Source organism: Stegastes partitus, unplaced genomic scaffold (genome assembly GCF_000690725.1).
Source record: "Stegastes partitus isolate 25-593 unplaced genomic scaffold, Stegastes_partitus-1.0.2 Scaffold1190, whole genome shotgun sequence".
NCBI lineage: Eukaryota > Metazoa > Chordata > Actinopteri > Pomacentridae > Stegastes > Stegastes partitus.
Window position 1 is genome coordinate 132,238 of NW_007578921.1, and position 25,751 is coordinate 157,988.

A 25,751-nucleotide genomic window follows, 5' to 3' on the forward strand; every position below is an offset into this window, starting at 1 on the left:
CACACACACAGTCATTTAATTATTCATTCAGATATTCAGTTGCTTTCTCTCTTTCATTCTTCCCTCTGTGTATCCTTTCACCTCTTGTTCTCTTTATGCCACTTTCTGTCACAAGCTGGTTCAATTAATCAAATATGAAGCATATAAGCATTGAAGATTTTCTCTATTTCACATCAAGTTAAAAGTGTTTTTGTGCTGTATTTCCGATTTGTAAAAGCCTACGCATCTTTGCTTCATTGCCTTTAAGATCTGAGCAATGATTCACTGAAACACAACAAAAAAAAAGTGACAAAAACCTGCTGCTTTGTAACCTACACCGCTTATATATCAAAGTAAGAAGATTACCAATCAGGTAAAAAAAAAAAAGGAAACGGCATTTTTCAGACAAATGCAGCCAGTTTTTGGAATTTACTATTTTATGTCACACACAGTAGCGTGTAATGAAATGTTGAGTGTGTGGTTTAACATTTCAGAAAGCTGGTTAAAACACCTGTAGGCAGATGTGTCCAACCTGAGAAAAACAGTGCATCAGCAGCTAAATAGAGAAAGAAGAAGGCCAGAACCTAAACCTAGTCAAAAGCAAGGCAGTAAGGACAGCGGTAGAAAAGAATAAAGGAGCCTCTCTATGCAAAAATAATGGTCAACAGTGAGTTCTTTTCCTCTTATGCCAAGATGAGTCTAAACTGAGGAGGAATTCAAAAGCGCTGTTTGGCCTGTACTTCCATTAGTGGCCTCTTGTTTCCTTTTAAGGTTTTGCACATACACTAAGTTATTGAAGTTATCAACTCCTGTGTTTAGATACAAGCTCAAATACATTCTTTTTTTTTTATGTCAACTCATACCTAGAAATAAATGTATTAAATCCAGTAGTATTATCGTCGGGGTATGCCACACAAAGAATAATGCTACAGTTTTTGTGACGTCACTGTGGGGACCTATATGTGTCATTAAATAAAACCTTCTAGAGCTAGATTCAGGCCAAATGCCATCCAGGGTGTATTATAGATCTGTCTAAAAAATGTTTATGTTCTGTTTTTAAAAGAAATACTGATGATATGTGCATAATATTTTCTCTAATATTAATATGCATTGGTTAATGACTGCTGCTACTTTGCTTTATTTCTATACTGCTGTAATTACATCTTGTAACTGTGCTACTATATCTTACAGCAATGTAATGTAAGAGGAACTTTGTTCCACTACATAGGACAAACAATGCTCAGGAGAGCAGACATACACAAAGCACACATGCTAACATTAAGACTGTACTTTCTCTTCCCAACATGTGTATTTACATGGTTTATAAAGGATGAAGATAGAAGAGAGATAGAGAGATGGCGGAAGAATGAAAGAGTAGAGAGAGACGGGGAGGGATGAAGAATGCACAGATGAGATTTCAGCAGCTCTAAATCTCTGTTTCTCCTACTTCACTGTAACAAGCTACTAATTAAAACAGCTTAGAGGGAGGGGGAGGGAGAGAAAGAGTTAGAGATGATTGCCTCCTGCATAATCCTATAATTATCACAGTCATAAAAAACAGTCACTCTGTCAGTCTAATGAAGAGATGTGTTCACAATTACTCTCAGAAAGCTCTGCTGAAACTCAACGCTCTGTGTCAAAACATTTTTCCCCGATAAGCTCACTCTCTTTTTTTTTTCTGTACAAATCAACACTAAAAAGATAGTCCAATATTTCTTTCAACCAGTTATGCCACTTCATAATTAATGAACAAAATCAGAAGTATGCTACTTATTAATTTGAGAAATTGTTAGCACAGTAATGTGTCAGGATACTTGACTTCAGTGTGACGCCAAATTATCATGAATATTATATCAACAAATACCATATTTAGTTGTTTGAGGTCTGATGCTTCCAATTCCTACTTTGTCTTCATCATAGATTAACAGATCCAAATTATCACTTCTACCAAAACTCAAACTCAATTAGCAACTTTCATGAACACACACAGACACACTGTAGATCTCTGGATAAATATTTATAACTTTTTACCTGCCACTGATGGTGATCTCATTGACAGCAAAGTATCTGTGCCGCTGGTTCACCCCGCCTGCTCTGGTGTGGTACTGTCCGCTCATATGTATCCTGACCTGGGCAGCTTGTACCATCTCCTGCAGGGCTGGAGTGTTGTAGAAGTCATTATAACCCGGCCTCAGGACTGGCCGTGTGGTCAGCAGGCTGAAGGTGATGTTGCCTCCAGAGAAGGGCACGGCACTGGCACACAGGAAAACATGAACATTAGATTAAATCAGGAAAAAAAGAACAATTTATATATTCAAAAACTTATTTAACAAAGACATCAAATGTTTGCTTGTCAGGGTTTTTCATGACTCAGCATGCGATGACGACTCAGCAGTCAGTATGACTGGTCAGCAAACAATAAAGGCAACAGGTCTGTGGTGCCGTATTTGACAGAAATCCATGCATTGTCCCATCATTTCTTATATTAACAAAACTTGTTTAAAAACGAGTTTTGCTTTATTCTTACTTTTCTAACATTTTGGCTCTGGTGCAGTGCCTCTGGCAGAGCACTGACAACATCTTTGGGGATGCCAAAAAATGCTTTATGCAGGAAAAACCCTTTTTGCAGATGCTATGAAGCACACAGTCACTGTAACACAGTTTGTCCTCCAGAGAACATCGGTAAATTAATTTAATCTTGTCACAACTCTTTAAAAATTGGGTATAATCACCAATTTTATAAGAAGAAAATCAAATGAAAACATGAAAACAATGTGAAAGAAGTCAATCGAAGTGATGAACCTACAGATAATTTTCACCTAAATATTACATAAACTTTTATTATGTACAAGAAATATGTAAGAAATTATTGTCAAAACATCCCAAGGACAAAGAAACATATTTTAGATTTCAGATCCTTTCACACACATACAGATAGCAGCTTTTAAATGATTCATGTAGAAAGATTGAGTTGATTTAGTAAAAATAGTAAAACCATTTCTAAGCAGTTATTTTAGTAGACTACTTGGTTCCAATAACTCCACAACACTTGGGGGAGCAGCGCTCATCTGTCACGATTTGTGCAACTGTACTTGAGATATGCTCACACACAACTATAGTGGGAACAGCCTTGTCACAGTGGAACATGCCAGCTTCTGCCTTGTACAGGTGGCACATATTTACACTGGGTTGTTTCTTTAATTACTTGGAACCATTCTTCAACTGCTTGGGGAGATTGGCAGATTCTGGCGGAGGCAGGGTGCCCACACAGCCTCGATGTACGGGCTGGTAGGTCATGTGACACAGCGTCACTACTCCCAAGCATTTGGAACTAATGTCTACTGGTTTAAAAAGGTTGCTGTTTATGTTATATGTTTATTAAAAGTTCAGTATTTCTCAGGCCATAGTCTACAGCAGCACAGCCGAACACACAATGCAAATGCCAAGGCAAAGACATAAACAACGAGTATCTTCCTTCTGTCCTCCTTCCTCTCCCTTTAGTGCTCCCTTCTACTTTGTCTTCACATAATGCTGCAAGACTTATTCAGGCCACTTCTCTTGTGAGTGTGTGTGTTTGGAATAGTATAGTGTACACTATGCTACACATATTGTCACAAACATTATGTGCATGTATGTACCTGTGTCCACTTAGCACACAGCAGCTATGAACACATGCAGGTGGATGCACAAAAAAATAACACGAACTCACTGAGAATAAAACAAAGTGTCCATTACTATGTGACAGTCAGGGTCATCACTGAATGGTTTAATTCAGTGAAGTGAGGAGTGTCCAGTGTTTCCTTTGAAGTCTTTCATCAAAAATAGAAAATTGTTTCCTCCATGATGTTGTGTGTAAGTTGCAAGTGATTAACCAGTTAACAGAATTTTAGAGAATGCCAACTTGATAAGAGCTAGATAAAGCTGGACAGTTTTATTTCTTTGTTTAGTACTACAGAAATCTGAGAATTTGTCAGGATTTTTCACCTGAAAAGAATGTATATTTATTTGCAGATGTGTTTGGTTAATATTTAGTTCATAATCCAGCCAGGAATCACAAAAAAAAATCATGTTTACAACACCAATGTAGTGATACACAATGGTTCCAGTGCAGCACTATTCTTTTCAGTTGAAAATCTAATTAGTAGCAACACTATAAATATTACTTTAAAAATAACAGAACTACCACACCACTAAACATACACAATAAGCCTCAATATTTAGCCCACTGACAGGTGAAATAAATAACACTGATCATTGTGCTACAATGCAATATTCTGTTGGGAAGCCTTGCATTCACATGTCTGTGAAGATTCTCAGTCGTCCAGGTCATGGTTATTCTGGTAGATGAATCGTAGCAACTGGACTTGCTTGAGTTCGTTGAAGACGTTTCACCTCTCACTTGCATTCATATGTATATTTCTACAACATGTACCACCAACCTAAACGCTGTGTCCACACCAAGCAAACCCCCCCCACGGCAACAGTACTCCTTGACAGTATCAGCCTCCCAAAGCAGGACATATCACCCTGCCACACAGCAAAAACTGACCCAATCTGATATAGCATCTGTGGGATGTGACCGATCTATGGAGAGCCAACACTAAACCAACAGAATCTAAAGGATCTGCTGCCAGCATCCCGGTGCCAAACACTACAGGACACCTCCAGAGTTCCTGTGTCCGTGGCTCGACAGGTCAGAGCTGTTTTGGCGGCAAAAGGCGGACTTACACAATATTAGGCAGGTGGTTTTAATGTTGTGGACGGCCAGTGTGTATTACCGGTACAACTATGAAAAACATCCAGGTCCTTGCAAAGGAGACGATGAAATAATAAATGCTTACAATGTTAATCTTCCATGAAAATTTCTGCGCAGACTGATTTTGTTCCACCTCTCACTTGCCTAATGTCTCTGTGGGTAATGCTTCTCATTACTATTGCCTCACAAAATCACCTGTTTATTCGAACATGTAGACAAAATGCAAACATGAAAAAAAAAACGGAAATGACTGGGGCTTGCCTAAATTTATCTTTCCAAACACTCGGCTGGGCTCAGAGGAGGCAATGTGTCTTGCAGGATTAAAATAAATCTAGCAAGATAAAACACCTAAGTTTAGCGAGATCAAATAAAACATTCTTTTTTGATATAATTATCAACCACTACATGTGTTAATGTGTTACCAATGTGAGGTTCAATTGCTCTCATGCCAATTTAACTAATACGTCTAACTGTGCCAGGAAAGGTTGTATGTGATATCATTTGTCAGTCAAGTGAAAAATAAGCAATGACTACATAATCTGTGATCTATTCATACTACCTTCTATCTAGTGCCAACCAAGCCCTTGATGCACGCGGCTATGCCAAGATTTAGTGTGTGAGATTGTGTGTGTATGTTAGACTATGTTCCAAGTCCAGTTGTGTATCGAGTGCCAACGGAGAGCCTGTTACCGGTCATGTGCCAAAGCAACGCTGTAGGTGGTTAGCTTTATAAATCTAGTAACTGTGAGGGTGCCAGTCCACGTGTGTGTGTGTGTGTGTGTGTGTATTACCTGTATGTGTCTGCTTTCCTTTCATTTCTTTTGACTGGTGTGTGTGTGTTGTGCATATGCCTGCATAAACATACATTTATACGTGTGTGTTCATACACTTATTTAGTGTTGCCAACAATTTTCTGTGCAATCTCCTCTGTACTGAAGAGGCCATGACCCCCCAGGAGTATACAGCAAGAACATGTGGTCTTACTTTAGGGAGAATGGCCCAAACAGACAAAGAATGCCTTATATTTTTTATCTTTTTCACATATTGAATAAACAAGGCATTTAAAATGGGAAGATTAAACTGGTGCCTTTTTCCAAACTAATGAAATTCAATTTCAAGTTACTGAACATATAATATACACATGCATATACTTCACCACAATTCAGTCATTAATCTTCATAAGTGCATCAGCGTATCAGTAGATATTTGGCTTCTCTGCAAACAATTAGTCAATATGAGATGTCTATAAAAGTATTCACCCTCCTAAAGACTGACTTGAAGGGGGTGAATACTTATGCAATCACCTATTTTACTTTTTTTTTTTTTTTATTTAATTGACATTTCTTTGTAGAAATGCATTTTTACTTTGACAAGAAAGAGTCTTTTATTTGTAAATTCTTTTTTTTTAAGTGAATTTTAACTGACCATGATTCTGTGTTGAAAAGCAGTAAAGAGGAAAAACTTCCAAGGGGGTGAATATTTTTTACAGCCACTATAGTCGACAGTACTGACTGTTTTTTCCACACCTACCTGGGCAGCTGTAGACAGTTGACTGAGTCTGGTCTTTGTAACAGCCCATTGTTCTGCATTTCAAACACATTGCAGTTTCTGGCCATATACTGCCAGTCCATCCAAGGCTGTTCTGTGACGGTGCCACTCTCAGACTCTGCGAGGTCAAGCTTCCGTCTCTGGATGAGAACTGACTCAGGCATGATGCCGCCAAACTGAACTATAACATAGAATATCTGCAGGAAAGAGAAGTACAAAGCTGCATAAATACAACCTGGTAGATCTGTACAAAGCAATTCAATTCAAAACACACAGGACTGTTGAGTGTGTGTATGTCTCTAGTGTGGATTTGCCAAAGAAACTGTAAGATAATTAAATAAAAAAGACAAGTCGGACGTGCATATACGGATGGATGTTTCTGTTATTTGCATCCATCTGGAGTTTCTTGCATAACATCTTAACCTGGGGACCTGCTGTGTGTATTCCTGGCTTGGGAAAGTGCAACATCACTCCTGTTAGGAGAGTGCAGATAAAAAAAGCTACTTTCTACCTTTAGACGGGTGTAATAGAGTCACCAGAATAAAAGGAAGGGCTACTGACTGCCATGGATTACAGAGCTGGACAGAATCACTCATTTGTCTCTATTATGTCCAGCTGGTGTTAAGGCCACAATTAGATTAAAACATTTTTGTCTGGATGTTCACTGGTTGAAAAGCTTACAATAAGAATGGATGAACAATGACCAAAGCATCAAGAAAAAGGGGGAGTAGCATGTTTTAGCCATCACACATTTACAAAGACACACAGAAGTAGTTTCCTATCACATATAAACCATGTGCCTGCCTGTGTGTAGGTGTGTGTGTGTGTGTCTTAAGTGTTATCTGGCTCCACAGTGGGGACTGGGACACTGGGTTGCACAGCAGGGAGTGCATTAAGCCTCCACCACTGCGTAAACCCTCACACACACACACTAACACAAACACCCCGAACTTCAGAAAGTGTCTTTTATCTGGAGACTTGAGTTGAGCGACCACATCAGGACAGCTCCCCAAATCCTGCCCACGATCACATACACACTACACAGAGAAGAGGGATGAGTCTTTTGACAACCTCAGTGAAGACAACACCCAAATTCAGCAGTCTCCCTCTCTTTCTGCTCCACTGTACGCCTCTGACTGAAGTGTTTAAAAAGAGCTGTCTGCAGCACACACAGGTGCTGGCAGATATATGCTGTAGTGTTCACTGCACAATGACAGAGTTTAGTCGACTGTCCAACCTGAATACATGACATTATTGTATTGTGTTTCCAATAAGGTAATCACATACTTTACAACTTTGTTCCCATTTGAATCCGTAGAGTAAAAACAACAGTTCACTGGCAACAACTGGGGATGTCATGATACTACTACAGCTATCATCCCACAGTGTTGGACACAGTTGAAGTGGCACAAGTGTCCAAAGTTCTTTTATTTTTTTAAATGACTCAGCAGAATATATAACACTGGTCTACATCCATTTTGGTGTCAAAGATTTTTGAGCAATGTGCTGAATCCAAATATTACATTGGTTTTGCTCAATGAGGTCAAAATTTAGATTTGTCACCACATGCACTTTATTACATTTTTTCTATCTATGCTTTGTATCATACAAAAGTCTTTTTCTATTTCCTGAAATGAACAAATTCTGAGACCTTTACAAGTTGATACTATAAATATTTGCAGGTGAATTAAATTTAGATAGAAAGTTCACCCCCTGGTTTATGAACAACACATTAGAGTCACGTGATTTTATCAGAAAGACATGGAGACCAGGTATCAGACATGCTGGGATGCAGTCATGATGGCCGATTACTGCTGGACTCTGAAGAGAGATAAACCTGCTGCTGATCATTCCAGGAGTTCCAAGAAGCACAAGTTCAAGCCCTGAATTTTGAGCAATGCTTTGAGTAATGTAGGGATCAAAGTCAAGGTCTGATAGCTCCATTGTGGTGTCTTCAAACGGGCACTGTACCAACTGTGGTAGATGATAGTCTATATTATATAGGCTACAAGTGACCAGTGGACTGATAAGCCCAGATCAATTCTGTCACCACACCTCAACCTAATAGGCAAATTTAGTATAAATCATTGTCTATAACCACTTTTGCAATTTAAAAAAACAACAACTTGAGAACAGTTTTTCAAACAAAACCCAACACACAGATAAAATACTTAACATTGTGCGTTTCATTACACCTGTTTCTGTCCTTGTTACAAAATAATATGTACGTCTGCTTAGATTCACATGGCTTACTCTAGATGCATTACCTGGTATTGTCCATTAGCCAAGTCCACTGTAATAGTGACTCCTTCATCCAGCTCCTGTGTAGTCATGATCTTAGACAGCCATGTGGTGCCCATGTCCTGATCGTTGATATAACTGAGTGGATGGGCGTTAAGGTTCAGCCTCAGGACTCTGTCATTGGTGGTGTCATCCACAGCATTGGGTATGCAGTATCTGTTAACAGTGACAGTATTTAGACGTACAACATTCCTATTAGCAGAATATAAAATGTGACGGTAGTGCTTTCAATAGAGGATTTTCATCTTAATTTTGCAACACCAACAATCAAGCAACTTTCTTAGTAACCACTAAGAACTTCAAATGCGGCATTTAATTTAACCAAACGGCATTTAAAAATGATCAAAATGTAGTCTTGTCAAAAGGAAAATTTTTAGACTAATCAGGACATCCATGCAAAATTGTACGCAGTAAACTAGATCAGTTTCATTTTAATATCTATTAAACATTTTTATTCTTGGGGCTGCAGGGGAGAGCGGTGGTTAGCACCGTTGCCTCACAGCAAGAAGGTGAGGACACCCGGCATCTTTCTGCGTGGAGTTTGCATGTTCTCCCCGTGCAGCGTGGGTTCTCGCGAGGTACTGCGGCTTCCTTCCACAGTCCAAAAATATGTTGAGGTTAATTGGTGATCCTAAATTGTCCGTAGGTGTGAATGTGAGTGTGCTTGGTTGTCTGTCTCTAAGTGTAGCCCTGTGATAGACTGGTGACCTGTCCAAGGTGTCCCCTGCCTTCACCCTGAGTCAGCTGTCTGGTCTCCCCTTAAAACATTTACTCTACAAACATGTGCACAGAACAGAGATAGTTATGATACTGTACCTCTCGACTAAAGGGTGCACTCTCGGGTGGCTCGGAGGACAGCGACACTCAGACTGGACGTGGAGCTCAGGCAGAACTCCTGAATACAACTCTACTATTTCCCTGTTAAAACAAGAAGACGCATATTAAAGAAAACAAGAAACTGCATGATAAACTATAAGAGGACAGCAAAGCAAAATGTAATCTTATGCACTGTTAACTGGGATGTGAGAGGGACCAGTTTACTACAGAATAAATGCAGGTAAACTTGCACTATTGATTAGCCTTTACTATTAAATTGCACTCAACTAAAACTACATGGCTACATTGTATTTTTCTAAAAGAAATGATCCCCCCCAAAAAAAGAAACTTTCCAGAACGTACGGTTTGAACTCTGGGTACAGTCTGAGTTGTAACAAAGAAGCAAAAGCGACAGTGATCAAACAAGACTTCAATTTTGAGATAAAATCTTAACACACCTGTTAACGGGCTTTTGACTGAGCATTTAGTGCAAAGTGGAAAATCAAAGGCATAATTTGAAAACTCTGTCTTTCTGTTTGTCTCACCCCAATCTTGATGAGACAAACTTGTCAAGTCCAAGTCCGTACTGTGTGCAGTACATCACTGGTAAGCAAAACACTAATTGCTTTGTATTGAATTCTCAGGAAAATCCTCTGGAAGCAGTATGGATCTTAAGATGCAATGATTAGCCTACCTCCTCTTTCCTCTTACCATCCTTCCCTTTATCAGTCCATGCTGCTCCTCTCTTCTTGTTGGGTTAATCTATCGAGTGTCGCTCTATTTATCCTCATTTCTATCCCCCTTTTCCCTCGTTTCAATCTATACATCAATAGACTTTGACTCCTTTTTCTGTGTAACTCCCAGTTCCCGTCCTCATCCCTTCAAACCTTTCCTTTAACGCTTATTTCCTTTGGTCCTTTTATGATTCCTCCCGCCTTCTCTCCCCGTAGCTGCTCATTCCCTGCCTCTCATTCTATCCTACTCACCTGTTGGTCAAAGTGGCAGGATAAAATCTAAAATCCTGCATCCGCCCAATGAACTGATTAGACCCTGGAGAGATGAAAGGAGAGTAGAAAAGAACATAAAGAAGGTGTTAATGGGTTTGCACTGAAGGCAGTGAGTGAGAGGATTTCACAGTATTTAGTAGATTATCTTATCAGTTTCTTGATACCAGCTAAGTGAGGCTGCCCACAGCTGCTTATAATGGCCGAGTTCACGATACAAAGCTGAACACAATCTGCCACAGTCTTCATTTGTCTCCACTAGAGAGCAGCAAGGCTTCTAAGGGCAAATTCATTAGCTTGGATGATGGAAGGCCAAAATAGGTCTGTCTAAGGACAAGGAGGTATTACCCACTTGTTTCACTCATTTTCACAGAGGGGAAGAAAGAAAAAAAAACAGCTTCACGGGGTTTCATTAGCGTGTTTCCTCACTGTTTTTAACTGAACTGATTGTAGAAAGCGCTGCATACAGGAAAAATTCTATATGGCCACATTAAATTTTTTTTTTCCCCTAAAGTGTGAGAAAAAAAGTGTTAAGTAGGATGCAAGTAAGTAATTGAGCTAATTAAGTTAATCAATTATTTGAATTGTTTGGTCGAAAAATGTCCATCCATTTCAAGTTCTCCAGCTGCCCTGCCCAAGATGATGACTTCAAAACATGTGTGCTGTCAGAACAACAACTCTAGACACAAAGATATTCACTTTACTACCATACAAAACAAATAGGGGTTGTCCACAGTAAGGGAAGAAGATGCCGGTAATTCTTTTCTACTGTCAGAACAGTACGGTGAAGTCCTTGATAACACAACAGAGTCTTTCATCTACAGACCCTTTCAGCTCTTGGTGGCTGTTCCTGTTTCTGCTGTTTCTCTCAGCATTATTTAAAACTGATCTGTGAGCCAAATAGCAGAGAATATTTCCGTATCTGGTTGATGAGACGTGTTTGCTAAAGAGTAGCATGGCTAATAAAGTTCCACTAACTTGGTGAAAAGCACAGTGTTACTTCCCACTGGTTGACCTGCGTAAAGCTTTTAATGTGAGGCAGCAACAGCAGGAGATACTAAAAGTTTTCAGCTGACAACTATCAGTAAATAGTAAAACAAAGCTGGTATCTGAAAATACAACCAGCAAAACACTGGTTTGGAGTTTAGCTTCACACAGAGGGATTCAACAGAAGCGACAAAGGAGTTTTGTCTTTGTCCTCTTTTGTTTCTCCAGCACAGAGACACGTGAGTTTAGCAGCCAATGACACAGCTAAAAGGAGGAGACCATCACCGGCTAACCACAGATGGCACTGCTACCAAGCAGGACTACAGCAGCTATCCCTGTGTGATCCTAGCCCATGGAAAAACCCTAAAAGTATGGCAGGAAATCTTCTCAATTGAGGAGTTGGAACAAGCAATTTTTTTTTTTTTTAAACCTAATTTAGTGGAACGAGAGTAAGAAAAGAGAGAAGTCTGTGCAATGAGTTAAATGCAAAGACGTTGGACACTATATCCCCAACTCCCAACATCTCTTTAACAAGCATACATATACTGGAATACCTCAAACATAATGGCACAATGTCCAGACACACATGGGAATGCTGGACTGCACACCAAAGACACCATCAAACCAAAGAATAAACACAGGCAAGCCCCCAGTCCATCTCCACGGACAGCCATACATACGTGACAATGTTGGACGGAACATAAGAGGCCCACACAGACGATGACGCTGGTCCAAGGAGGGCTGGAGTCTTTTAGTGTCCAACCAACTTCTGTCTAGTTTGACAATAACTCAAGAAGATGGATAACGTCTGTAAGCATCAACAGAACCCCTGCCATGTCTAGCTTTGTCTGTGAAAGTGTGTCTGTGTGTGTGTGTTAGAGGCTTTACCGCGTGTATTCCCGAAAGCATCCTTACTTTAGAGAAAGTCTGTGTGCACAAGTGCGTCTGCATGTATGTGTGTATTTGCATTTGAGAGGGCTTTGGCGTGTTTGGCCCAACTACAGAATGAGCGTGTGTGTGTGTTTTGGAGGGGGGGCGTATGTGCATGTAAAACAGAGAGAGAGTGAGGGAGTGTTATGGGATGTAAGTGTGTTAGATCAGTGTGTGGTTGTGCAGCCTTAGGCTTTGGCTCAGGATTTCTTTAGCGTGTGGAAATGGGATTATGCCTTCCTCTGAAAAGCACTCTCCCTATTGTTACTGGGATGATGCAAGGTATAAGCCTTAATTCTCTCTTCTCTGTGTAGGTCTCCCTCTTCTTTCTGTGTGTTTTAGTTTCTGACAGCCGATTCTCTTCCTCTTCTTTGTTTTTATGTAGCTAGAACTGACGGCAGTTCATACGGGGACATAAAAGGTATGTGTGGTTTTTACAAATCTCTGTCCTTAACTGAACCGGTCACACACACCCAACTGTCAATATTAAAGATGCTATTTGCAATTTTTTCCTAATCCAGAGTTCATTTCTGGTTAATTCAGTGGCAGCCGCGATTATTGACGGTAACAGCCGCTGCAGTTTAACTCTGCAGGTGGAAGGATGCTGAAGGGACCAAACATTCCTCAAGCAGCCAGTTTCTCAGAAATGGCAAAAAACACTGCATATATATAGATCTTACAGTTTGTTTGTTTTTTAAATGCTTTGTAAAACACGTACCCCCAAAAAGCAACAGTGCAACTAATCAAATTCACTTTGTTTTATTCTGTTTGCATTAGCAATTGCTTTATCCAACTGTGATGCAGCTGCAGGAGAGTAAAGGGTAATCAGTGAGGCTGATATAAATGAGAAAAATACTGTGTGAGCCTCCCTTGGTCATTTGAATTCTTGATGGGATTGAAGCTCCACCAGTAAAAATGAAAATTACAGCATGAATATACACTGGTTAGAAAATGCTGATCAAGAACACTGATGAAAATCTTGCTTTGATTTCATGAACATCTTAAAAGGATTATAAGGATTTAAAGTCCCTAATGAAAAATCTCTTTTCCCTTTTGACACAAGTGATCACGCTGTCCTTATCGGCCACTTTAGCGGCTGTGGTGGGCGTTTAAAGCTCGTCTCTTGACAACTTCTTGTTGTACTTACAGTTTTCAGTTAGCAGGTTCCCCTCCAAAAACAGACATAGTTGTTAATCAATACATCTGATCAGCATTTGCATAATCAATGCACTGATCAGAATTCCAGACACAGCCCCCGGGTTCAACATCCACCCTCCTACACACACACACACACACACATGCATTCTCTCTCACTCCCCCAAGCCAATCACTTGCATTGATCACCCCCACTGATGTGATCTTCAGCTGATCAGATGCTACCTGCTGTGAACTAGGGATCAATGGCTGATAAACGAGAAGAAAAACACTCGTTTATCACCCTGGAGATGAACGGATATCATTTTTCTCTCAATTTCTCTGCTATTGACTCTGAGACGGCTCGCGGGCACCACGAATCAATCACAGACGTGTAGTTGAAGCAGGATAAAGGCAGGGAGGAAAATAAAGGTGAAGTAGTCATTGACACCATATTAAGATATACAGACACGATAAACTAAGAAGTAATTTTTCTCCTCTTGGAGAGAAAAAAAACTGATGGTGGTCCCTGTTGAGGCAGATGAAGGTGGAGCTAATTGTTGGAAAAAAAAGAGGCTCGTTCTTTGTTATTGGCGGGCTCTGCAGCAGTTTTAAACTTGTTAAAATATTTTTAACTAATTCCTCCAGTGTCAGTATTATAACTCATTTATAGCTATTTTAACTGAATGTATAATTACGCCGGTATTTTTTTTAAAGATTAGATTCAAGAGATTAAAGATTAAAATCATCTAAAAAATCTAAAATACAGAAATGCTTTAAAAAATGTTTACCATTGGAGCTGAGTCCCACCCACATGGCACCATCCTCGCCGATATCAGAGAGCCTGGTGGTCAGGAGCTGTGTGTCAAACGGTGTCCCATCCTCCTCAAGCCCATCCAGGAAAAGACTCACGCGTCTGTCATGGATCTGGAAATCCATTAAAGTGAGACATATGTGTTAGAAGCCCAGCATGAACAGAGTCCTGGTATTGTGTGTATTTTAGCTTGTTTTTTTCTGAAGGACAACAATCACAACAATGGAATCAAATCATGCCGACTACACTATGCCAATCAGATATAATTAACTACACTGAACAATGAATCACTTTGTTTTGACAGATTAGGTTGTATTAAGTGATATCTATGGATACTGTATCCCAAGTCTCTCAAAGATAATCAAGCAATACATCAGCATTTATATCAACATTTTTGGACACCACTAAGGCAGTGGCCCGAGGAGCAGGCGCAGCCGTAAAGGTCTAGCAGCAGGTTTACTACTGTAGCACACAACGTCTCAGAGAGAGTAGCAGCTGCTCTGTGTGCCTATGTGCATCTTTTTTTTTTTTTTTTTGCACACGCCATCGCTGCATATCTATGCGCGTGTATGTGTGACCACGTGTGTGTGAATTATACATACGGCTAATCTTCCAGCTCATTTCCCCAGTAGCAGAAAGAGCCTCGGGCTAAACTGCCTCAGCTGCAAATTAGCTTTCTGTTTGACCAAAAATCTCCTCTCCACTCCTTTCCCCTCTCCTTTCCTGATCTGCTGCATGAATATTAAAAACTGCACGGCAGACAACACCGTCAAAGCAGGAGCGGTTCCCTTTCACATCAAACCCAGGCAAAAGAAAGATACTTCCATAACAGGGACAGCCTCCCCACCCCCTCCACACACACACACACACTCTGTCACACCCCCTCCATCCTCCCACCAAAAAAAAAAAACTTTAATGTGCCCTGTCCCACTCTCTCCCTTTACTGCAATCTCCAAATCCGGTGTTTGGGAAACACACTGTGGGACCACTGATAAACGTGACTCTGCCTGTCTTACTAGAGTTCCCCTCTCCTGTTTCATCTTTCTCGTCTCTCCTCCACTCTGGTCCTCCTTGCTTCGTCCTTTCTCCTCCTCACGAGGTCATTTGGTTCCTTCACCTTTTTTCCTGTTTTGGAATTTTCTCACCTCATTTTCATTTTCTCCATTTTCTCCCCTTTCTCTTCCCTAACCCAGTTGACGACTTCCTCCACTCATCTCCCTTCCTGTCTCTTTCCCTCATGTTTATCTTGCCCTGTCGCTCTCACTTGTTGTCAGCTCTTTAGGGAAGTTGAAAAGGTGTGAGGAGGGAAATAAGTCCAAGTCAAAAAACGCCTTTAGGGGATGAAGGCAGGCCCAGACAAGTGTCTGCCTCTCAGAGGATAGTTAAGACGCCCAGACAGACACTTTCATGATGGCTGATTGAAGACTGGCAAGCGCATAAGAGCACAAGAGAGAGTGCGGGAGAGAATAAGAGTGGGAAAAAAAAAGGAAAGAGAAAAAGAGACAGGAGGGAGAAAAAGAAAAGTCAGAGAGCGGGTGTAAGAGAGGGAGCTAGAAGAAGGGCCCTCTTTAGGAATCTCTAAGCCAGAGCTGTGTGGCTCTTGGGGAGATGTGAGGCAGTTGTCAGGCCTGATGTAAATGAATCCTGAAGCGCTTCATCCTCCTTAGCCGCCACGCGCCCTTTTGAAACACAGCCAACTCCCCTTTGTTAGCTTTCACAAACACTTTCCCTCCGTTTTCCCTTTTTTCTGCCCATCTGTATTTTTACCTCCTCCCTTGCTCTACCTCTCTTTGTCTCTTTCAGCCAGTGTAACTTCAGACTTCTTTGAGAATAGTGGAAAAAGAGGAAAAGGAGTGAGAGAAGTCTTTAGTGCTGATAACTAGTCTCATTTGGACTGTGTCCACTAAGTCCAGAGAAAAGGAGAGGACTACTTCAAACTCTACCTAGCGTCTGCCTTTTACACAGAGGACATGTCATTTTGTGGGGAGCTTTAACTGAAGCACCACACAGTATTGTCACTGCATGCATATCCAGATAGGCCACAAGCAGCCATCAAGAATTTTAACTGTACCAACTTAAGCAGCATAATTTAAACTGACTTTTACTGAATGTCTTGAGCTTGTGTTACAACTTATTTAATGCCACATTCCCTATAAATACAATTGCCAATTAGAACAAATAATTAATACCAAAACTAGAAGCTAAATCGTCCTTTAACAATTGTGAGTTCATTACAAAAATAATCGGATTACTACCTTGACTACTGCATACTGTAGATGTGTTCATTATTGCTGCTTTATTTCTTTTTCCTTCAGTTGTGTAATTCGCTCCTGCAAAGCCAAACTACCACATTATAGGATTTAAGGTTGAACTGGAAGGAGAGATGAGTTCAGCAGGGTTCATTCCTGGACCGGCTTGGATATTGAATCTTAACCCCCGCACCACCTGTGGTCCCCGCCACCATTCATGGCTCCATTAGGACCATTAGTATCTGGCCTGGTTCTCTGCAGTGACAACATTATTTTCTCCTGCAACATTCCTGGAAAAGCCACAACTCATGTTAAGCCGACAAAAAAGTAACCCAGATTAGGAAGGATAACATTTTCTTTTACATGTTCCTACATTATATTGTATTTATTGCCATTTAACAGTTACTTTGCTGTTTTGTGACAGAAAAAATGGCTATAAAGAGCTTTATCATCAGTTATAGTGATGGCTACAGATCTTCTACCTGGCCATCAAACTCCATTATGTTTCACAACTTCCCCTTTTTATTAAATAATTTTCTTCAACTTTGTTATTTAAAGTTTTTTTTTATTTTTTTCTTCGTTGTTGTTGTTTTTGTGCTCTTTGGGAGTTTCGCTTTGCAAAACTCACCCCACTGGCAACAGTACCACCTAAGCCTCTCTAAAAGCCCAGAGAAACCCAGAGTGGAAAGCTTTTAGTGATCTGTAGACTGGCATTTTGACTAAAGCTCTTCTCGATTTTCACACTCCTGCCAAGCCATGGCTCAGTACACAGTGTGGACAGCAGTGTTTCTTCTAAGCTCACTTTGTAGCTGGAGGCCACAAAAGTAAGAGGTGGTAAAGAAAATATGAATAAAAATTGACACAAAGGCTGCTGGTCCAGTTGCAAAAAAATATATATATTACACATTTTATTACAACAGAAACGTCTCATTTGATAGAGATTTAAGAAACGGCTGTCTATATGCTGCAGACTAAAATGTTCTGCATTAAAAACAAGCGACAAACTGTGTCAGATAACCTACTTTTTTGACCTTTCCTTTTCTTAGTAATGGTGAAATGCAGGATAGTCTGTACATAGGAGAGGTAGACGGCTAACAGTTAACTGAGATAGGACAAGACCGGCAAGAAGAAGGTGTTTATGGCTCGGTTTATTTTCCACAAACTTGTCCCCATCATGACCTGCACTTTACCAAAGAACCAGGACATCACAGATTATTTCAGTTGTATAATTTTCAAGTGTTTCAGAGGTTGAGGAGGCAACTTGCAGATTTGAAAGCAATATTTACCCACAAATTAAATAATGCCTAACCAGAAACCAAACGGCAAGTCTGTTATTTTATTGTAAAATTATCAGCAATGTACACAAAACATCTAGCTTTCAAAAACACATATTACATGTACAGTATATGAAGAGTTCATTTGCAAAAACTAAAAAAAAAAAAAAACTAAACAACTCTAGATACCTGCTTTACTCAGATTATTTTAATAACAGCTCTATGCTATGCTGTATATGGGAACATGTGTATGTGTAAATACAAGCACAATTGATGGCTGAAATGTGAAAGAGATCATTTTTCGCATCTACAAACATGAGTTTTTAGACACTCCACTGTTCTGTTTTGACCTCACAGAGGATCCCGTCTCACCTGTTTCTCACATTTTGCACTTATTAGCTCCTTTCCTCGTTTCTATTCCTGATTTAAATCGCCACATTCGCAGCTTTTCTGTTGGTGGACCTTCGCCTCTCTTGTTGCTCCTCTTATGCTCGTGGGTCTCTTCCTCTCCAACTTCACCATCTTTTTTTCCCAACCTCCTCTAATCCCCGACTTCCCATCTCAGCCCCCACACATCCTGCTTCGCCAAGCTCTCTCCGCCCAGCCTCTCCTCCTCTGGGCTGTGTTGCCCTGTGACTGACTGACATGCCACTCTCTGATAACACACCTCATTCCACAGCCAGTGAAACTGTCAATGGGGGGATAAAGACAGAGGCATAAAGAAGAGGGAGGGAGGGAGAGAGAGAAAGGAATAAAGAGAGACATGATGAACGGAGGTTGGAGTGAAGAGTGCAGTGAATGAGAGAAAGATACTGATGTTGATAGAAGAACGGCGAGACACATGTGAGAGACAGCAAGAGAGATATTTTGTGAAGTATACAGTAAGACAGAGATGAAGAAATTAAGTAAGGAGGAAAAAACTCAAACGAAGAATCTGAAAAAACTGTGGATATGCATATATATATATTGTAAACTTAAATTCTGATTGTGTGTCCTCTCTTGTTCTGCCTCACTCCAGTATAAGCTGTGAAATAAAAGAAATGCAAAAGGACAGAGACTGAAAACAGGCCAGTAAATAACGAAGAAATGAAAGAAATCCAAGAGGATAATTATTAGAATTTAATCGGTCAGTTTAGCTCCTAAGAGGGTTTAAATGATTCAGCAGAACGGCCTTAAATCATTATCAATTAAACAGAATCAATTACAGTTAAGTTAAGGAGTCAGTACTTTTGGCCGTGTCGCAATTCTAGATTAAACAAATGTGAAAGGAAAGAAGGCAAAAGAGACAACATGGAGAGGAAGAGAAGCTGGGCCAGAACGGTGAAGATGGGCTGAAGAGAAGACAGAAAAAGACAGAGGTGACAATAACTTCCTGAAATGTCTCTGATTCTGCGTCAATGTGGACGTAGCAGGAAATGATATCACTCTGCAGAAACAAAAGCTCCCAAGAGCCATTTTAATCCAAACCTGATTAGTCGTAGCTCAGCTGAGCAAATTAAACCGCCTCTGCTTAAGTTGTATCTAATTAGACAACTTACTTGAAAAGTAAAGATCATTATGACTTGTTCATGTTATATTTGCACTGACGGCCTGGTCCTCATGTTGGAGATAGAACTAGATGGTCCCGGCTTTACAGATCTGGATTAACATCATCTTAATCTTAAGATTATTCGGAGAAAATAAATTACTAGATATTCCCAGAGCTTCCTGTCCTCCGCGCACAAACCAAAGTGCGTATAATCAAAAAGTGTATTTTGACTTTATGCGTCACCAGCCTGCTACTTTAGTATCTCCAGGCACATTGTCACCTTTTCCTTCCTCTCTCTCTCTCTCTCCCGTTATCGCCTTCCTTCCCTCTCCTTGTTATTCACCCTCCGAGCCTCTCCCACCCTCTTTAGTCCTCTCTCCCCCCCTCTATACTTGCCCTTACCCACTATGAACTGTTAGCAGCTCTGATGTACAGCCAATATTCTCTCTATCATATTAGCACGGCTGCAGTGTGTAAAGGAAGAGATAGGAAGAGGAGGGGAAGAGGAAAAGGAATAAAGAGAGAGAGAGAAAGACGATGGGGAGGAGACACATTTGTTCTACTCATCTCAGCGCTAAAAGATACAATTACCTCTCACAGCATATTATCCATGTTTTATACCAGCCCAGGGCCCCATGCCTTTGCCTTGCCGCGCTCACCCCATGTAAGGCCCATATTTTAACACTAGCTATGACAGTTTATTTAAGAAAAGAAAATTGTCCCCAGGGAGATGGAGAGGGAGAGAGGGACAGTGTGTGTGAGGAAAATGAGAGGGAAAGAGGGAAGGACAAAGAAGGTGGAGGGGGGAGACAATGAAAGGGGGAGAGAATGAGAGATGGATGAGGTAGCGAGGGGGAGAGAGAAAGAGGGAGGAAGAGAAAATTATCTTCTGGGGTAAGAAAAAAAAAACAGCAGAGGAAAAAGATAAAGAGAAAAAAAGAGAGAGAAGGGACATATATAAGGTGACACACCAACCTTTTAATAAAGACCATAAGTCTCTAAGACTTTTTTTCTTTCTGTGCAGAAAGCAAAGAAAGGTCTCTTTAAAAAGACGCATTCAGGAGAACATAGAGGGGAAGACGAGTACGCTGCAAGAGGAGGTAGAAATAAGACGAGGCCTACGTGCACCAGGTAGCCTTCTGCTAGCTGACAGTTCCTCACTAAATATTAGGTATTGAGTTGGATTTTGGACATGGTGTTGCCTGACGTTTCGGCCTCTGGTACGTTTTTCGAATCTAATTTATTAGTGACAGATTTATCATCTCTTTTTGAGAAAATACCACTCTAACTCCTTCTCTCACTTTAAATTCTGACACTTCAACTTTGCATAGCGGCTGATATCGAGTGCTGATCGGACACCAGTACTTCCTGATCTCCCTGCTTCTCGCTGTATGTCACGTATTATAAGGTGATGGCGTGGCTAATTATTATGCTTTCATTAACGAAACGTACACAGGATCTGAATTTCATGCAGATCGGACACAACAACAATCTCCATTAAATGCACCCACGGGCAGCAACATGAGAAGAAGCGTGTTCTTCTGCTCTTAATAGGATTACTAACTTACGCCATGCAACTTCTCCTTCCGCATGGACATTTCTAGAAGAGGCGGGTTAACATAACAGATGCTCTTTGGTTATGTTTTTTTTTCATCCAAATCACCTTGTAAAACCCTGGCTGCATTCATTTTTAGATCTCATATCTCAAAGCTCCAGTGGGACCGAACACCCCCTAACCCTGGCTCCGTTAGTGCTACGCTCTCACTTTTAAGGTGGACCACACCAGAACATTGGCTCGAAACGCTGATGTTAAATAAATAAATAAATGAATTTAAAGACAGAATGCAGTGGGGGCGCGCACACACACACACACAGACACACAAACACACCTTTCTCTTCCTCTCTCTCACTATGTAATTGATGCCAGTCTCGTGCCCTTTCGCCTCCGGTGCCAGCAGGCAGAGGGCTACCATAGAGGTGTCCGCTTCACCCCTATAACAACCTTGCCTCACCTTCACACACGTGCACACAACCACACATACACTGTTTTTAGTGCACACACACACATGCATTAAGCCTACAGAGGTATGCATAAAAATGCCCGCGTTGTGTATGCACATGCACAAGTACAGTTTAAAACACACACACGAACCTATAGCGTTCTATAGAGTTCTACGTGATGCAGAGACAAAACCATCAGGAGAAGATACACACTGTATTTGAGTCTGCGTGTCTCTGTGTGGGCGACATTTGTGTCCTTTCGGTCAAAAAGCATCAAACATTGACAAACACACAATGCAACATCCACCATTTCAAAATGGGTTGGATTTCTAAAAGCTAGACAAACAGCAGAGCGATACCTGTTGTAAGGTGTCCAGATAGGATGACCACAAACACGCGGTAAACACAACAAAACCTTTTCTGCCATTTCGAAAGGTAACGCTCCCACCCAGCCAAGTACACAGAAAGCCACAGTCTTCGGTAACGCTAGCACTAGCATTACCAGCCAAGCATGCAAACAAGCCTCTTTTGGTAATGTCAGCTCAAACCCCAGCAGCAGCTGCTTGTGTCTGTTTCTCACTCATTACTGATTCTTTTCTGTGAAAGGAACGACACTTTGCTTGTCACTTTATAAGTCACATAATGAAATTTTCAGATTTTTATGTCACTAATATTGGGGTACATGTAATATGTGAAATGTGATGAGTGATTTAAAAGTATTGGCTGTGGAGAATAATAAGTCCTGTTGTTGTGTTCCTCCATTAAAAAATAAATGCAAAAAAAACACTGTGTATCCTTGACAGCTAACAAACATGTTGAATGTGTTTCCTATGTCATCAATAATGCAAAGTATGACTTTTTCTATAAAACATATATTCTAGGCCATATTATCCACCTCTTGGTACTAACATCCAAAATGAATCGAGTAAGAGGAAGGCAGAAGGGACAAAAGAAAATTAGAATGACAGAGTCTACAGGAAAAGGACCAAGGACAAAGACGAGGAAGGCCGGACGCAAAAAGGAGGAAGAAAGACAAAACCATTCTCACATAAAGTGGGGCGATGAAGCATGTGCACATGATTCTATGCAAGGAAGAGAGACAGAGATGGAAAGGCTATGGTGGTATCAGATCAGTCAGTGCAAAATAGTAGCCTTCTGCCAAGACCACACCAGTCCATATACACACATACACACCGGCGAGAGCCTTCCAGTGTAATTGTGCGTGAAAACATTCATTAAGGCTATTATGGCATGCAGTAGAAGTTTTAGCAGCCAAACTGTCTAAGAGCAGAGTAGTGAAGCAGATGAGCTGTCAGAGTCTGGAGAACAAATTGGAGAGCGATGCGAACAACTAGTTCAGTCCCTGCAATAAATACACAGGCAGATGTGTGTGTGTCCTTGTAATCCTGACTCGGCCCTAACTCACAATGACACTCAGACACTGACCCACTTACCCCCTTTTTTCATCTTTTCTTAACTTTTTTTTTTATTCCTCCCTGTTTTATTCTACCTTTACAGGTGGCGCTCTCTGAAAGAGTGCGTGTACATGCAAGTGTTAAACATTCATGCTGCCGTGTTGGGTCATGATGGGACGGGTGTGACTGCTGGTTCCTGCTACTGCCTCATCCGATAATGCTGATTTGCTCAGGCACTAACAGACGGACCCCTCTAGGGGTCCTCCAGGCACACAGTCAATCTCTGGTACTCCAAAAGATAGTATGTCAAAGCTATTTAAATCGTGAGCTACCTTTGTTTCTCTGTTCTTTTCAAGACTTTTTTAAACTATTTATCTCGTTCCTCTTCCTCTTCAAACTCTGACACCAGCTTCTAGATTTCCCATATGACTTATAGTACATCTTCAACTTTCAGAACCACAACATGGGCAACTGCTGTACTGGTGTGACAGAGGGTATACCGGTACACATATTTGTACTACATATGTGATATGCATTCAGTCATTTATTACCATAACAGGAGAACTCTTGTCATTAACCTAGATTTAGGCCTATTTGCTGTTTATTTTGAAACCACGAAAGAAAAAAAAACCTTCCATTAGCTGGACAGTCTGTCCAACTTCTTACCAGATGTTTGATGTGGTGTGCAGTTTTGTTGGTAGGTGGGGAGAGATCTTGAATGATAGACAAATATTTAAAACTAAATGAAGCTAAATCGTATGTTCAATAAGGAAGATCTGCTTACTCACTTTCTGCCTCTATTCCTCTGTGTTAGGGCGCTATTCCACAATCCTACCGTTCTGTTCTCTCCATTACTTCTGTTTTCCCATGGTGTCAAAATCTCTCCACTTCCAATCTCAACGTCACTACACTCATGAGCTAATCAGCCCACATCCCCGTTCTTTACATTCATTGCAAGCCTGTCACTCTACTATCAGGTCATCGTATACATGTGCAATCCTAACCACCAAAACACTTTGTTATTGCATGTTCATGCTGCTGCAGAAAAGTTCCACTCCATATATTGCATGAATGTATGAGTAGTCTTAGTTTATCACTCTCACTTATAAGTTCAGACATTCTTTGGAAGTACATTATTTGTATTGAATTGATCATAAACTGGTCAACTGGATGAACCTTGTACAGATTTTGCAAAGGGCCTCCAGTTTAATGTATTTAACAGTTTTAACACTGCCTCCTGTCTCTGATGGTTCTGTATTAGGCTGCAAAGATTAAAAATAAATAAAAACAACTATAAAACACACTAAATTGGACTCAAAAAGAAATCTGAAGCATTAAAATATTTCTAGAAAGAAGCCTGACATTAACTGGAGGTGGTATGCTGGTGGTAGCCCAAATAAAACAGTGCCAATGGAGAAGTCTTTGAGCGATCAAAGAGAGCCAACCAACTGGAGCATACAATGTGCAGTGATGAGTGAAGGCCTTACAGTTTTTAATTAATCTTATTGCTCCATGATATACTCAGTCCAGACAATGTAAGCACTCATGTACAAAGTGTCCTCATGTTTATCAAGCATAGGCAAAAATGTCTCTCACATCCTTATTCTTCTTCACAAGAAAAAGCCTAAATTAGGCTCCAGGTTTTTCACAAGCAACTACATGTCAATAACAAAGTACCATACTGATACGACACCATCATATTCCTCGCTTTACCTAATAAATGCAGTGGGTTTGATAAGCCTCTTTCTGGATTTTGTAAATAGTCTTTTCAGCATTTAAGACAAACTTCAGATCAAGTAGAGATCTTTGAACAATAAAAGCTCTATGAAGCTGGAAAAAAAGCCTGTGCCTCTGTGGGGGTTGTGCATTAAATAACTGTGTCATCAGCATAAAGGTGTATCTTGCACATTTAAGATTATTCATAGAAATAAAAAACAATAAATGTCCTGACACTGAACCATGATGCACGCCATTTACAGCGAGCAGTGAGAAAACTTAGGGCCTTCAGCTGGTAAAATAATTTACAAGGTGTGGTCATTCATAAGGGTTCAATACGACTAACCTGTCTAAACGTCAAGTTTTTGTTCCGGCTTGTTGTTATTCTTCATGTTTGTGGACTAGTGAGTAATAATCTATCAAACTTTATGGTGCACAAGAAACCTTTCTCACATTTTGAAGCTGATGCACTGTTTATTTCATTCCTTCAAGATTAAGAAGTGAATGGGTTGTTAGTCTAGTGGTGGATGGATTCATTGAAATTTTACATCAAGTTAAGTGAAGAGCTTCATGACATCAATAGACTATTTGGCTTTAACAGTGAGTCGCTTCAGATAAAACACACCCACATAAGAAACACGTCATGCTAATTCTACACAGATTATCACACACACACCATCACTCAGCTGTACCTTCATCCACAGCAGTGACAGAGGAGATTTTCCACAGAAAACTAACCAATTAGTAATAAATTCTGCAGAAATGCACTGAAAGGTAAGTCCCACAGTAGACTTACTTTGTAGCAATCACTTAACTACACTGAGCCACCTTCCTCACTTCCCCCATCTCTCTTCCTCTGTCAGTCCCTCCCTCCCCCAGGCTACATTTTCCTCCGCTACTCTCTACATCGTTACCATAATCAGATAAGACAACTACCTAGGGAGCACCAGCATCCCTACAGCACCTTGCTCCTGGCACCATGTGTGTACGTGTGTGTGTGTGTATGTGAGTGTGTGTGAAATGCTCCTGGCACTTGGAAACCCGTATTCCTTTTGACTGTCTTTTTTGGTGTTTTGATCTTTACAAACCGACAGATGACTGGTGTGTGTGTGTGTGTGCATGTGTGTGTGTCTGTGAGTGGCGTCTGTGTGTGTGTGTGTGTGAGAGAGTGGCGTCTGTGTGTGTGTGTGTGTGTGTGTGTGTGTAATATAAGTGTGTAGGAAAGGTTTCTAAAGCTCCTTCATAGGGTAATGTCTGTATTGTGGGTGACAGACTGCTACAAATTACCGCTGAATTGTG

General features: G+C 40.6%; 1 protein-coding gene across 1 annotated transcript in view; it reads right to left on the bottom strand.

The window, feature by feature from the left end:
- The window catches only part of LOC103368683 (usherin-like), a gene marked incomplete at its 3' end in the record, with an annotated part of 165,718 nt that overhangs the window by 130,594 nt on the left and 9,373 nt on the right, over positions 1-25,751 (bottom strand). Inside the window, exons 5-10 of the mRNA XM_008297123.1 lie at positions 14,247-14,382; positions 10,387-10,450; positions 9,401-9,502; positions 8,551-8,740; positions 6,266-6,480; positions 2,011-2,232 (exon numbers count right to left, since the gene is read on the bottom strand). Of these exons, the coding sequence (XP_008295345.1) occupies positions 2,011-2,232; positions 6,266-6,480; positions 8,551-8,740; positions 9,401-9,502; positions 10,387-10,450; positions 14,247-14,382 (929 nt within the window). The remainder of the gene's footprint in view (positions 1-2,010; positions 2,233-6,265; positions 6,481-8,550; positions 8,741-9,400; positions 9,503-10,386; positions 10,451-14,246; positions 14,383-25,751) is intronic.